The sequence below is a fragment of the Plectropomus leopardus genome, chromosome 9 (genome assembly GCF_026936395.1).
Source record: "Plectropomus leopardus strain MGB_pleo_1.0 chromosome 9, ASM2693639v1, whole genome shotgun sequence".
Taxonomy (NCBI): domain Eukaryota; kingdom Metazoa; phylum Chordata; class Actinopteri; order Perciformes; family Serranidae; genus Plectropomus; species Plectropomus leopardus.
This window is the reverse complement of record NC_142184.1, coordinates 920,001-935,000: the sequence shown is the minus strand read 5'-3', so window position 1 is coordinate 935,000 and position 15,000 is coordinate 920,001. Positions and strand designations below refer to the sequence as shown.

At 40.6% G+C, this 15,000-nt stretch overlaps 1 protein-coding gene across 1 annotated transcript in view; it reads left to right on the top strand.

Moving 5' to 3' along the window:
- plxna3 (plexin A3) overlaps window positions 1–15,000 on the top strand; it is a 144,169-nt gene that overhangs the window by 91,676 nt on the left and 37,493 nt on the right. Inside the window, exons 8-13 of the mRNA XM_088081562.1 lie at window positions 1,527–1,627; window positions 4,706–4,829; window positions 4,929–5,085; window positions 5,219–5,318; window positions 7,487–7,601; window positions 12,080–12,280. Of these exons, the coding sequence (XP_087937688.1) occupies window positions 1,527–1,627; window positions 4,706–4,829; window positions 4,929–5,085; window positions 5,219–5,318; window positions 7,487–7,601; window positions 12,080–12,280 (798 nt within the window). The remainder of the gene's footprint in view (window positions 1–1,526; window positions 1,628–4,705; window positions 4,830–4,928; window positions 5,086–5,218; window positions 5,319–7,486; window positions 7,602–12,079; window positions 12,281–15,000) is intronic.

The following is a 15,000-nucleotide window of genomic DNA, read 5'->3' as shown; positions in this document are numbered from 1 at the left end:
CATCTGAATAAGACAGAGACAGACAGAGTGTCCACTGTGTTTCACTGTGTTTACTGTCTCTCTGCTGCAATGACCTCTGGGTAAAAGATGCTATACACACACACACACACACACACACACACACACACACACAGAGACTCACACTCTGATACACACACTGACTAACTGTCTGTAAAATCAAGACTAATGTGTTACACACAGGCCTCAGGCTGTTACTGTCAGCGAAAAACCACCAAACCGCACTGAGATAACAAACAGACACACACACACACACACACGCGCACACACACACACACACACAGACACACACACACACGCACACACACGTACACACACACACACACAGACACACACACACACACGCACACACACGTACACACACACACAATAAGTAATGTGGGAAAGACTTCAGTGAATCTTACAATCAGAAAATCAATATCAAGTCAATTCAACATATTTACCTCAATAAAAGTAAAGTGACGATCAATTAAAGGTGTGAAAATAATGGATTTATATTCATCTGGTTTCTGCAGTTTAACCCTTTAAAACCCTAGCTGGACATCAGTTTTCTTGTGCTGCATCCAGATGCCTTTTACAAGCTTTTTAACCCTTTGAAGTCTGAACAACTTGGTTTGATTTCTTTCACAAACGTGAAAAAAGACAGTGAGCAGCTCGGTCACAAAAGTCCCTCAAATTGCAAGAAATTAAAAAAAGAGGTTGAAGAAAATTAACTGATCTTCACTGCTGTTAAAAACACATCACAGTTGTTCTTCGTCACTGTGAACACACACACACACACACACTCTTATTTATTTTATACACTGTCCTACTGACACCGAACTCAATAATGCACCAGATATGGATTAATACGCTGCTGAAAGTAGTCCCCAGCACAGTCTCTGTATCCTCCTTTTTAGTCTTTTTTTTTTTGATGTTTTGGGGTCGTCGTCCGTCCGTTCGTCCCGTTCATTCTCTTCAATCTCGAAAACACCTTGAAGGAATTTCTTCAGATTTAGCACAAACATCCACTTGGACTCCGTTTTAGGACGTTTGTAGGATTTTAGGACGTTTCTCAGATTTTATAACATTTCTAGGATTCTAAGACATTTCTGTGATTTTAGGACATCAGTGTCTCAGCTGTGTCCTCTGTCGGGGGTGTGGGGGATCCTCCTCCGGCTCTCTTTATGATCAACAAGCTCTATTTTGATGTTTTATTCACTCTGACACCTTATGGAGACTAAAAGGATAAACACTATTCACAGTGTGAATCCCGTTGTTTTTGTCGCGAATGAGAAAATAGTTACCGGAGATCCTTGTGGGGGCCAGATTTGGCCAACAGACGGTAAGTTCAGTATCAATGCTGTAGTACATCAAAAGGTACAAAGCTGAGCGCGCCTATCTAAAAGTTTTGGATAAAAAGATGAAACAGTTCAGCATACGCTCCTGAAGCAGAACTCGTATGACATGTCTGAGCGTCCTGATGTGGGTGTGAATTTGTACCAACGTGATGATAAACTGTGTTTCAGGTGACCAGACTCCCCGTGGAGAGCTGCGAGCAGTACGGCAGCTGCTCCGACTGCCTGGGCTCAGGAGACCCTCACTGCGGCTGGTGTGTCCTCTTCAACAAGTAAGAAACTTCATATCCCACCGTGCGCCGTCGCTGCAGGAGCAGGCGAGGAGCGCCAGGTGGTGGAGAGGTCTGAGCAGCAGGCGCGTTTCCATTAACCCTCAAACTGCGCAAAATGAAATAGTGAATAAAATTACGCCTAATAGAAACAGGTTGATTTAGAAAAAACTCCCGTTTATCGCAAAAAGGTTTTAACGCTGGCTCGAGGTGAAATTCAGGTGATTCGAAAAAGACATAATTCGCAAAAGTGCAATGGAAACACATTTTTCCCTTTTATAGCTCATATGGTGTGTGACGGCAGTAATGTCACTTTATGGACACCAAAGAAGAAGAAAAAGTACAACAAAGTCACATGACTTTCTACAAAATGTGACTCGGTGTGTTTGGACGAAGAAGAGACCGAGATCTTCTTCACTGATACCAGACAAAGAAATGACGGTGATATTTGATCGACTTTATTGAGCAGCTGCAATAGAAATAAAGCTGCTCATGTGTTTGACATTCATCGCCATGGTTACCAGGATGTTATCACATAACATCACTAAGTAGAAACACAGTCATCTCGCAGTTGTGTTTTATCCAAATTTTGCACAAATCTGCTCCTGACTCAGAGGATCTGCATTTATCTGCTAAGTTGCAGCAACTTCATTTTTGTTGCCACCTGAATTTCAGTTTCTATCAACAAAATAAGAGCACGCTCACTGACATCATCTGATTCGTTTTTTATATTTATATTGAAATGTGCATACCGACATTTTATGGTTCTGTTAAGACACCAAGCGCGCATGCTTTAACCCTTCAAAACCTGGAGCAGCATCACTTTTCTTGTGCTGCTGTCAGACATTTTAAACCAAATGAGCAAATCGGTTTGGAAAAGGTCAGTGAGCTGTTTCATAAACTGAAAGAAATTAGTACATTTAGAAGGAGAAAAAAAACAAAAAATAAAAGGTAAATGTAAAGGGGGAAGGAGAAATAAAAAAGCTAGGGAAAAACTATATAATCATAATTACATATTTGAAATTATGTTAGAAAAAATGTATTTTTAAGCACTTTCCCCAGGTCTTTTTTCTTTCCTTTTTTTTCTGTAACAAATTTTCAGGTAATTTCTTGCTAATTTTTGGGTAAATTCCTCTGCTGCTCATTGCCTTCTTCATATGTTTTTGACAGAAATAAAGCACATATACTTACGTGTCATAGGGTTCAACAAAGATGACTGTAGCCTTAAAATGTTTCTAAGACATAAAAATGAAATGAAATAAAAAATTCAAGACAGAAGTGAGGCTGCAGTGTTGGAGCGCACTGATGCCTGAATCTCCGCAGCAGAATGAAAAAGGTGCTGGAAAGAGTTAAACCAGCAGAGTGGAGGCCTTTAGATGACGATTAGATGTATTCAAATGTCCACATACTTTTGGCCACATAGTGTTCCCATGAGGCGTCATTAATGTTTCCATAAATGGTTCACACACACACACACACACACACACACACACACACACACACACACACACACACTCCTTGGTGAGTGTTTGATGTTGAGCGTCCAGGCAGGTGGAGGAAGTTCCTCTTTGGATTAGCACCAATTATCATCCCCTTCAAAGTAAAAGCCCCGGACTAGATCAAACTGGTGCTGAAAGCTTCATCCTCCTTTCATAAGGACCTCACCTGCTTCACATCAAGGCATTCTGGGAGATGTAGGAAATAACTTAGCTTCAGTAAAAGGCAGAGGATCAGAGCGGAGGATGAAGAGGAGTGAAATAAAATAAAATAAAATAAATCTTTGCACATCATCACAGGGTATCCAGGATTTCAAATTAAAAAAATAATTCATTAAATGTAGTTTGAAAATGAATCACTAAATTAATAACACAATTTTTAAAAAACGTTAAAATATTTGTATATCAATAAATATTAATTTTGTATGTTATTATCATTATTATCATTATATAAAATAGATTTCTCATGTTCCATGTAAACAGCACATGTGAGAAAGATGAGATGAGATTCATAAAAAGAATAAAGAGAAAAGGACAATTTTTTTTAAAAAAAAGAAAAAATAGAAATAGCAGCAAATTAAAAGGAAGATTTGAGTTGTTTTTATTGTCAGTGAAACACAGAAAAAGTGTGAATCCAGCAGACAGGAGTTCTGCTTCCTCACTCCTCCTCCTCCTCCTCCTCCTCCTCCTCCTCTCCTCCCTCTCTCTGTTTCTGTCCATCTGCTGTTAATTAGAAATAAACAGATCATTACTGCAGTCTGATATGTTCTGTATGGAGCTACATATGTCGGAGCTGCTGCTGTCCACACACACACACGCAGCGACGCAGCGACGCACCTGTTCTCTGTGTTTCCTGAACGCTTCACAGAGTTTAAACCGAAAGACGTGAAAATTAATTAATTTCTGTGAATTTATTTTTAAGATGTGACTGTGGAATAAACAAATAGATAAATGTATGCATATTAAAATTTAGTATTTTTAGTATATTTCGATAGATCAATGATAAAAAACGTAAACATAAAATATGTAAATCAATTAAATTTGAAATATATTAAATAGAAGAAAATTCAAATTGAAAGAAAAGCAACTGAAATAAGAACTTTGTCATACGTAGATAACATTAAAAAAATTGTGATTGAATTTAACAGAACATATATGCGTGAGTTAAAAATAAAATTCTTTAAATTTGAAAATAAATAGTTTGAAAATAACATGATTAAAATGAGCTATTCGATTAATATAACATGAAAATATTAAATTTTTAAAATAAATTTAGATGTAGTTCATTAAACAAAAGATTAAATGAAATAATTACAAAATAAGTAAATAATGAAAAAAAATGAAGATAATAAAAGACATTACTAGATTAATAAATAAATGGTGCAGAAATATTGAAACAATATCAAATTTACAAAAAAAATGAATGAGAAAACTATGAAAGTGATTGAAGTAAATTACATTAAAATTAAAATTAACATAACGAATACATTTTTAAAGGTTAAGTAGTTTTATAAAAGTCATAAAACTAATAAATAAATAAATAGTTGCAGTGTGTTGACCCTGCGGTGACCTTTGACCCCTCCAGGTGTTCCAGACAGGAAGCTTGTGACAAGTGGGAGGAGCCTCAGCACTTCAACACCCGGCTGGACCAATGCGTCGACATCTCCGTTACCCCGAGCAACATGTCAGTCACCTCCCCGGCAACACAGGTACATGCACACACACACACACACACACACACACACGCACACATCGCTGACAGGTGATGATGATGTCATCACACACCTTGACTCCCTCTCTCTCTGCAGTTAACCATTCGTGTGCAGAATGTGCCGGCGCTGTCGGGGGGCGTGTCCTGTGTGTTTGAGGACCTGAGTGAGACCCCCGGGGAGGTCGGGGTCAAAGGTCAGGTGATGTGTCTCTCACCGTCGCTGAGAGACCTGCCGACACACACACACTCCTACGGTGAGACACACACACACACACACAGTTGTGATATGAGTCGATCAATAACCTGATCAATAACCCGATCAGTACCATGTGATCAATAACCTGATCAATAACCTGATCAGTAACCTGATGACTGTGCTGGTTTCAGGAGAGAAGCGTGTGGTGCAGCTCAGTCTGCGCTCCACAGAGACCGGACACCAGTTCATCTCCACCAGCTTCATCTACTACAACTGCTCCGTCCTCAACTCGTGAGTCTCCGCACTCCTACAACTCCTCCTCCTCCTCCTCCTCCTCCTCCTCCTCCTCCTCCTCCTCCTCTCCTTTCCTTTCCTTTCCTCTCCTCTCTCCTCTCCTTCTTTCCTCTCCTCTCTCCTTCTTTCCTCTCCTCTTTTGTTTCCTCTTGTCTCTCCTTGTTTCCTCGTCTCTGTCCTTGTTCCCTCTCCTCTTTCAGTGTCTCCTCTTCTCTCTCCTTGTTTCCTCTTCTCTCTCCTCCTTTCCTCCTCTCTCCTTGTTTCCTCTTCTCTCTCCTTGTTTCCTCTTCTCTCTCCTTGTTTCCTCGTCTCTGTCCTTGTTCCCTCTCCTCTTTCAATGTCTCCTCTTCTTTCTCCTTGTTTCCTCTTCTCTCTCCTTGTCTCCTCTTCTCTCTCCTTGTTTCCTCTTCTCTCTCCTCCTTTCCTCCTTTCTCCTTCTTTCCTCTCCTCTCTCCTTCTTTCCTCTCCTTTCTCCTTGTCTCCTCTCCTCTCCTCTCAATCAGGGAGATAAAACATTGATTTTTGGCGCCAGTTTATTGCAGGAGGAAATTTCGCGACACTCTTATTTTCTTTCCTTTCCTCTCCTCTTTTGTTTCCTCTCCTTTCTCCTTGTCTCCTCTCCTCTCTTGTCTCTACATATTTCGATCAGGGAGATAAAACATCGATATTTGGCGCCAGTTTATTGCAGGAGGAAATTTCGCTACATTTTTCTCTTATTTTCTTTCCTTTCCTCTCCGTGTTTCCTCTTTCCTTTTTTGTTTTCTCCTCTCTTGTTTCCTCCTTTCTCCTTTCTGATTCTTCTCTTTTCGTTTCTTCTCCTCCTCCCTCCTCCTCCTCCTCCTCCCCAGATTTAGGGGGGTAACATAATCCGTGTGCCGGGCTCGCTGGTTCCCATGGTAACAGCAGCTCTGAGCCTTGGACACAGAAACACTTCCTGTCTCTGCTGGGAAATCTTTTAACATGCTGGTGTGGATATCAGCACACACACACACACACACACACACACACACACACGTGTGTGTGTGTGTGTGTGTGTGTGTGTGTAAACACCTGCTCAGGTTTCTGCGAGTCGTGTTTTCTCGTGGAGCTGCGACAATCATAAATGCTGAAAACACATTTTGAGTGTTTCAGTCTGCAGACGAAGAGCTGCGTCTTCATCCTCATCCTCAGAGGTCAGAGGTCAGCTGGAGGAGTTGAACTCAACTCAAGCACCAAATGTGGATTAACCCTTTGAAACCAGAACAAATTGTCTTGATTTCTTTCAAAAACATGAGAAGGGGCAACGAGCAACTCAGCAAGGCCCAAAAATTAGCAAGGAATTAATAAATAGTTACAAGAATTTTTGGGGGGGAAATAAGCAAAAAATATTTGAAAGAAATTAGTATAAAGTTACAATATAATTATTTAAATATTTGTAATAAATTAATAAAAAGGTAGAAAGAAAATTCTAAATCCTAAATTAAGCAAAAAGAAATTGCAGGAAATCGATAAAAAGTTAATCGAAAATTATTGGAAATTAAACACACAAGAAAAAAAGGACCAGAGAATAAAAAACTCTTACTTAAAAATGTAAAAGTATATATTTTATGTGACATAATTTTAATTGTGTAATATAACAATTACAAATATCATTTTCTGCATACTTTACCTCAGCTTTAGTTTTAAATACTTATCCTCCCGGCTAATTTTTCGGGTCAGTTTTTGTCATTTTTGCTTTGTTTTTTTGTTAATTTGCAGGAAATTTCTTGACAAGTTGCTCAGTATTTTGTCTCCCTTTTTTGGAAAGAAATCTTTTCAGGTTTTAGAAGCTTAAATGTTTATGAAAAGCTTCTGAACGCAGCACGAGAAAATTTGTGGATGCAGATGTTATCAAAGAAAAAGTGTTGAGATAATCAAAGATAAATAAAGAAGAAATCAGCTGTTTATATATCTAATATTTGAGTATTCAGCCTTTTATCAGCGACTGTGTTTTTTTTCTGGATGTAAAGCTGCAGACGTTCTGCTTCAACAAGAGATTTAGTTGTTTCAGAGTCAAAAACTCTCATTTATAGTTATGACATTTTTTAACGTCTCTCTCTCTCTCTCTGTGTCTCTGTGTCTCTGTGTCCCTGTGTCCCTGTGTCCCTCTGTCTCCGTGTCTCTGCGTCTCCCTGTCTCCCTGTCAGGTGCACTTCCTGTGTCAGCAGCGTGTTTCCGTGTCATTGGTGTAAATATCGTCACGTCTGCACCAACAACCTGCAGGACTGCTCCTTCCAGGAGGGACGAGTCAGCAACATGGAGGTACACACACACACACACACACACACACACACACACACACACACACACACACACACACACACACACACACACACACACACACACTGTGGGGACGGCGGGTGGACATTATGTAATTGAATTTTATATTAAATATCAAAAACGGCAGAAAGGACCAGCTGTCTTTTAATAAAACTTCACAGTCAAAACTCGTTCTTTATCAGTGTGCTTCAGCTAAAGTGTTTCTTTTTTTAAATTTAGTTCAGAGTAGTGCAATAAGGATGCAATAATACAGTAATTTAGACAATATTTACTACCATTCATTTTAAAAATATGATGTGAATCAATATGTTTATGGTCATAATATTTTTTATTAGACTACAACTGCGGTCAAATCAGATCAAGTCAAACTTATTTAAAAAAATATTTAAAAAATGATTTAAAGACTTTGTAAAGACACATCTCAGAATCCCAACATACATGTCTGATATTAATAAAAGGATAAAAGGATATCTCCACAGCTGTTTTCTGTGGTTAAACAGTGTTATTTATAGTTATTTATAGTCTTGAAGCTGCAGTGAATCAATATTTTTCTTTTCTGCTCCGAGTGACGGCGTGAGAGTGAAGAAGAGGAGCAGTGATGGAGGTCAGAGCTGCTCGCTCGCTCTCTGTCATTACATGGTTCAGTAAACAACAGTAAAGCTTCAGGTCAACAGTGAAGGACGCGCACACACACACACACACACACACAGTTTAAAACCCTCCTTACTGATGCGTTCAAGGACTCTGCAACAGACGGGATTTAAGCCGCTGAGACGCTTCGATAATGTTTCGGGAAAATAAACCAAACAAACATCAGAAGTGGACGATGTGAAAACTGACGTAGATTTTGGTTTTTGTTGTGTTTTTTTCTCAAATTCTCGCTCTCAGCGCTCAACACATGATGATGATGATGATGATGATGATGATGATGATGATGATGATGATGATGATGTAAATATGGCAAAGATAAAAAAAAATCCCAGAAATGTCTTAAGATCTGAGAAATGTACTTAAAATGTCTTCAAATCCTAGAAACGTCCTAAAATCCTAAAAATGTCCTACATTTCCAAAATTGCATTAAAATTCTAGAAACCCCTAAAATCCTGGAAACATGCTGGGACTGGCCCCTGACATTTTTGAAAAGTGGCCCCCAAACAAAGTCTGCAGGCTGATTAACTCACTGCAGCAACGTAAATTCAGACACAGTTTAACACGTTTAAGAGACTTAAATCTAAAAATCTGCAGCAGCTTTCGCGTCTCTGAGGGTTGTTTTTAAAGAAACTGTGCTCACGTGATGTCTGATCCTAAAATAACGATGACCTCACGGTGACAGAGCGAACGGCAGCGCAGCGATCAGGTGCTGTCGTGTTTGTTTCTCGGGGACGGTTTTAAAGGTGACGCCGTTTGTGTGTCGGGTGGAGCGGAGGGAGTCCCGACAGGAAACAAACAGCCGCCGTCACGGTAACAGATCACCTCTCCGTCTAACGAGTGTCTCTCCGTCGCCTCGTTATCTCGTTAGCGGAGCGAGCGAGCGGGGACCGCCTCGTTTGGGCGTCTCGTTGACGTGATTGGTGCTCGGTGTCGTTGTAGGGTGACAGTAACAAGCTCTGATTGGCTAATTGGTTAATAGAAGATGAATAGCCACTTAATTGACACGAAAGCGCCCAATCACAGCAATTAATGTTAATTAGGAGGCAATTAGGCTGCCTAAAGAGAGGGAGGAGGGAGAGGAGAGGAGCTGCGAGTCAGAGAGACAAGAGCTTCAGGACGGAGAGACGCAGGGGAAGATGGATGGATTTTTCACATTAAAAGCCTCTTTCTGGTCTCATGAAAACAGGACGAGTGAAAGATGGAGACGGATAAAGAGCTCCAACTATCTGCTCATCTGCAGCCCAAAATAAAAAGAGTCTGTCAGCAGAGACAGCAGAGACAGCAGAGACAGAGCAGCAGCTGCAGGACCACGAGACAATAATCAGGGAGTTTAAACCAGCTATGCTCCTGATAATCAACCTACGGCCCGCGGACCAAACGTGGCCTCCCAGGCATTTTCTAATTCACAGTAAAAATAAAGTGACTCACACTAGGAATTGATTTTGTCCTTTTAGTGTCCACAAGGTGCCAGAGTGACTAAAATAGCGTCAAAATAGAGTCCCCACACCCCCGACAGAAGACACAGCTAAGACACTAATGTCCCAAAATCCAAGCAATGTCCTAAAATCAGAGTGACGTCTTAAAAGCCTTAAAATGTCCTAAAATCCTACAAACTTCCTGAAATCCTCCAAATGTCCTGCAATCTAAGAACTGTCCCAAAATCTTAGAAATCTCCTCAGATCCTACAAATGTCCTAAAGTCCCATAAACACGTAAGTGGCTTCCTGTCATTTTGAAAAAAGTGTCCCCCAAAATCAAAGAGAGAGGTATTTCTATATGTAGTTGAAAGGTTTTTAAAAATTAAAATAAAAATATGGAGTGCAACATAATTACAGCAGAAAAATAAAAGCCCTAAGTCTCTAAAAGCCTCTAAGTCTGATTAAACATCAGCGTCTTCGCTCAGCTCATTATCGCTCCGTCACGTGACACCTTTTATTATTATTTCACCTCTTTTTCTTCTTCAGTGTTACGTAAAAATAATTTGTCACCTTGTTTCATGCAGGTGACTCAGAGTCTGTCACAGGTGAGCGCAGTGTTTGGATGAATGTCCAACGTTTGCTGAGAGACTCAGAGCCGCTGTCAGCCTTTATCCCGAACACACACACACACACACACACACTGACTGTCACACAGTCTCCACAGTCGCTGCTGGTGTCCGCTGTGCTCTGGTCCACTTCCTGTGGAGCTAATGGTCTTCCTGTCAGTCACAAGGCAATTAATTACCGTGGTGACGCTCGTTAATAAAGGTTTCACCCCACAGAGAGACACTGTCAGGCTGTGTGTGTGTGTGTGTGTGTGTGTGTGTGTGTGTGTGTGTGTGTGTGTGTGTGTGTGTGTGTGTGTGTGTGTGTGTGTGTGTGTGTGTGTGTGTGTTTCCAGCAGTTTCAGGCACACACACACACCTCTGTCTCCTGTGTGTGTGTGTGTGTGTGTGTGTGTGTGTGTGTGTGTGTGTACACAGGTCGCCGTGTGATCGTCAGATAATGTTGATTATAAATCTATTAAAAAATGCATTTCCAATATTCTTTAATATAAACTGTATTTAGTCTTTTCCCACATATCACTTTATTTTTTCTTTGAACCCTCATTAAATAATTAGCCCCGCCCTCTGCCCACAGTCAGACGACATGATTGGTCGCTGTCGTCACTTCCTGATTGATTGACAGGTCTTTTAACACAGGAGCTAACAGTTAAAAAAAAAAAAAAAGGGTTATTAATAATTAGTGATGGAGCCACATTTAAAGCTGCTCTGATCAATAATTGATGTAAACTGTGTTGAAATGTCCCACTGACTCCACAGAGACGCTGTGGACTTTTTCTGTCGAAGGACATTCAGTTTAAGAGCTAATGAAAACCGCTTATTCATGTCAAGAGATAAAAAAATCATGTTCAGATTGGTTACTTAAATATTTTGAGCCAGTTTCCAGACTTTTAGCTGTTGGCTTAAAGATTGTTTTTAAAAAGAATAAGATAAATAAATAATATAAATAATAGATAATAATAATAATGATAATAAAAAAATGATAATGTCTTTATTTTATTCTTATTTCAGGTCCCATTGAGATCTCTTTTTACAGGAAGACCTGAAATTCACAAACATCAATTTAAAAAAATCTTAATACTTTGCATTGGTATTTTATGTGTAAATAGAAATTTTATATATAAAGTTTTTATTTAAAATGTTGTTGCAGAATAAATTACATATATGTGTGTATATGTGTGTATATATATATATATATATATATATATACATATATGTATATGTTTGTTTTTATTTTCAACACTTTTTAGGTAATTTTTGATTTTTGTTTTTTTACTTTTTATTACTGTTGTGTAACTTTTTTTTGTATTTTTTTTGCTATTTTTTTAGCCTCGTCTTGTGAAGTTGCTCATTGCCTCCTCCTGGTGGTTTTCACAGAAATCACTGATTTTTAATTAATAAAGCGCTGTATTATATCTATAAATATTAATATTGAATGCATTATTTAAGTTACAAAAGTTGTATTGTTATGGATGAAACTACTCAGCAGAATATAAGGACATTAAAATGAAACATGCAACATTAACACATCAACACATTCATGCATCAATTATTGTAAAATAATCATTTAATATATTCTCCTTTTTGTGGAGTAAAATGTGTGAATTCTTCTTCCATCACTGTTGATGCATCAGTTAAAAATAAAAAAAAATGAAAATAAAAAGTTGTTCTTTGTGGAAAAGGAAAATTGTTGCACTATGATCAGAATAAACTATAATTTACCATAAATGTTTATTAACCGCTGTCCTTCCTGTCCTCTCCGGCTGCAGGGCTGTCCTCAGATCCTCCCCACCTCTGACATCCTGGTCCCGGCCGGGATGGTTCGTCCAATCACGTTGCGAGCTCGTAACCTCCCGCAGCCTCAGTCGGGTCAGAAGAACTACGAGTGCGTGTTCAACATCCAAGGAAAGGTGCAGCGTATCCCCGCCGTCCGCTTCAACTCCTCCTGCATCCAGTGCCAGAACACCTCGGTGAGTCACTACACAACCCAGCATGCACTGCTCTCAGATTACGCTGCGATCATGTGATGTCTGAGGGCCGTAGTTTCCGAGTTGGGGAAGTGGGAAAAAAACAGAGCTACAAAGAATATAGGCTGACCTTTAATGTTAACAGCATTTAAACAAGAAGTTGTTCGCTGTTTCCTGTTTTTTTACGGTCTGGGCATGGTTCGTGCTCGGACCCTCTTGGAATTCAAGGAATTATTATTTTTGTCCCCAATGGGTGTGTCCAATCCTAACCCTTTCCTGATTTAATGTTATCAAAGGTCCGTTTAAAACTTTTATGCTTTTCCTGTGGCGTGGCGTACATTTGTGATGTCTCTTCATAGACAAACTTCATAGGTTTGCTAAGGGTCCTGCCCTGAACACATCTGTATGACAATATCCACCAGTCGTAATAGCGCCACCTACTGGCAAGAGCAAGTAAGCCTTGAGAGACAATTATCATTGGATTTACATGATATTTACATGGTTTGGTCTATAAATTATGTACACCAAGATGACATGGAATTTGTGTCCCCTCCACCGCCACCTAATTGCCACTGAAAGTACTACACCATGTGAAATAGCTCACCCCAGGTGGTCCATCGTCTCTGCCCACATTATCCGACTGTCACAGTCCTGAACGACCGCTTTAGTTGGTGTCCCATCAGTGCCAACATATGTAAGGGTGCGAGGGCCCTTTCATCGCTGCTTGCAGCTTTAATTTCATTACGATATTACATGTCCGACAGCCCTCTTCAGCGCGGACGTGTCCGACAGCCCGCTCTGACTCAAGCAGTTTTACAAACTGTGTTGTCATGGTGATGTTAGCAAATTAAGCATCAGCTGTAGTATAATCAGTAGCAGTGGTTGTCATGGTGACAGTGTTTGTTTGCTGTGACGTCACAGTGTGACTGGTCTGACTGAACTGAGAGGCTGAGACACACACACACACACACACACACACGCACACATACACACACACGCGCACACACACACACACACACACACACACACACACACACACACACACACTACTAGCTAAGAGGAGAGTGAAGGTGACTCGGTCAACTGTGAGACATGCAGCATCAGCGCACACACACACACACACACACACACACACACACACACACACACACAGTACTTTCCTCCATTGAATTGAAAATAGATGACATCACCAATCTGACCGCAGCACTCAAACCAACGCCCTCCATCCCTCTGTCTCAGCGACTTCTGTGTGTGTACGTGTGGGTGATGACCTTTGACCTACAGGGGTCAAAGGTCAGGCTTCGGGTGGACAGCCAGTATTGATGTGTCTGACTTGGATTCAAATATCACACACAAGCACACACACACAAGCACACACACTACAGATTGATTATTGTCCTTTACTTAGAAGAGAGAGAGACACACACACACACACTCACACACACGCACACCGCTCACCGTCCTGCATTCTACAAACACACACACCAACTGTTGTCCGTCTGCTCGCGCTCATTTCCTGTCCTTCATCTGTCTTCCTGTCGGTGAGCCCGCCCCGAAGACGCCACACACACACACACACACACACACACACACACACACACACACACACACACACACAGTATGCACTGACATACCGCTACTAAATGCAGACGGCAAAACACACACACACACACATGCACATACAGATGGTCAGTGTGTGTGTGAGTGTGTGTGTCTGTATTTAATTAAGTTACTATTCCCAGAGGAAATTGGCCATTTAGTACAACAGAACACACACATGCGCACACACACACACACACACACACACACACACACACACACACACACACGTGCGCACACACAGTGTGGTCTCCAAAATAAAAGCACGGTGTTTGTTTCCTGCAGACTGAAGCAGTTTAATGTGCGTTTAATTGAATGTGGAGAACATTAAGTGAAGAAACTGGAGCATTAAATATCAGAATAGAGACTCTTTGTGTGGGTTCTGCACTCAGAGGAATAATAACTACGAGAATCTGTCTCCTGTCTTCAGAGTGAGACGTCCAGATGGATATCGTGTCTGTGTGTTCAGAGTCGGGACGTGGTGAGCTTAGCCGGGCACAAAATCGGTGTGACCGCAGACCGTTTGAACACAAGCTGGTGGAGTTGTGTTGAAAGAAAGCAGCGAAAACGGGAGTAAAACAAACGATTTGCTGCTAAAATTAAAGGTCCGCCGGACTCGACAATTATCCTTACGACCAGCGGGTTTTCCGTGTTTGAAAAACCGACGTGCACAACTGCAGTGTCTGGCAGTATCACGGCGTTTACCTCTGGTGTCAGGAGGTCAATATTTTTTTTAATTTTATTTCCTGTTTATCGAGAAAAAATATTTAAAAATTGTTTGTATGCTGCCTGCTCTCTCTCTCTCTCTCTCTCTCTGTCTCTCTCTCTCTCTCTCTCTCTCTCTCTCTCTCTCTCTTTTGTTTTTATTTTTTATAAAAGTTTTAAAAAATATTAAATAAAAATTTTTAAAATTTTTATATTTCATAAATCCTGCTTTTTCTTAGCGTATTTATCAAAACAACAAACTGAGCGAATGGTCGTAGCGCGCCCGCCATCGTCACCGTGCAGCACACTCGTGCGAGGCTTCGGTGGCGGTCTGTGCGCGCGGCGTCTGAGCTGGACGGATGGTCATGTGACGACGTTCACGTGAAGCAGAAAGCTGATGGATGAAAGCTCGATGTAAG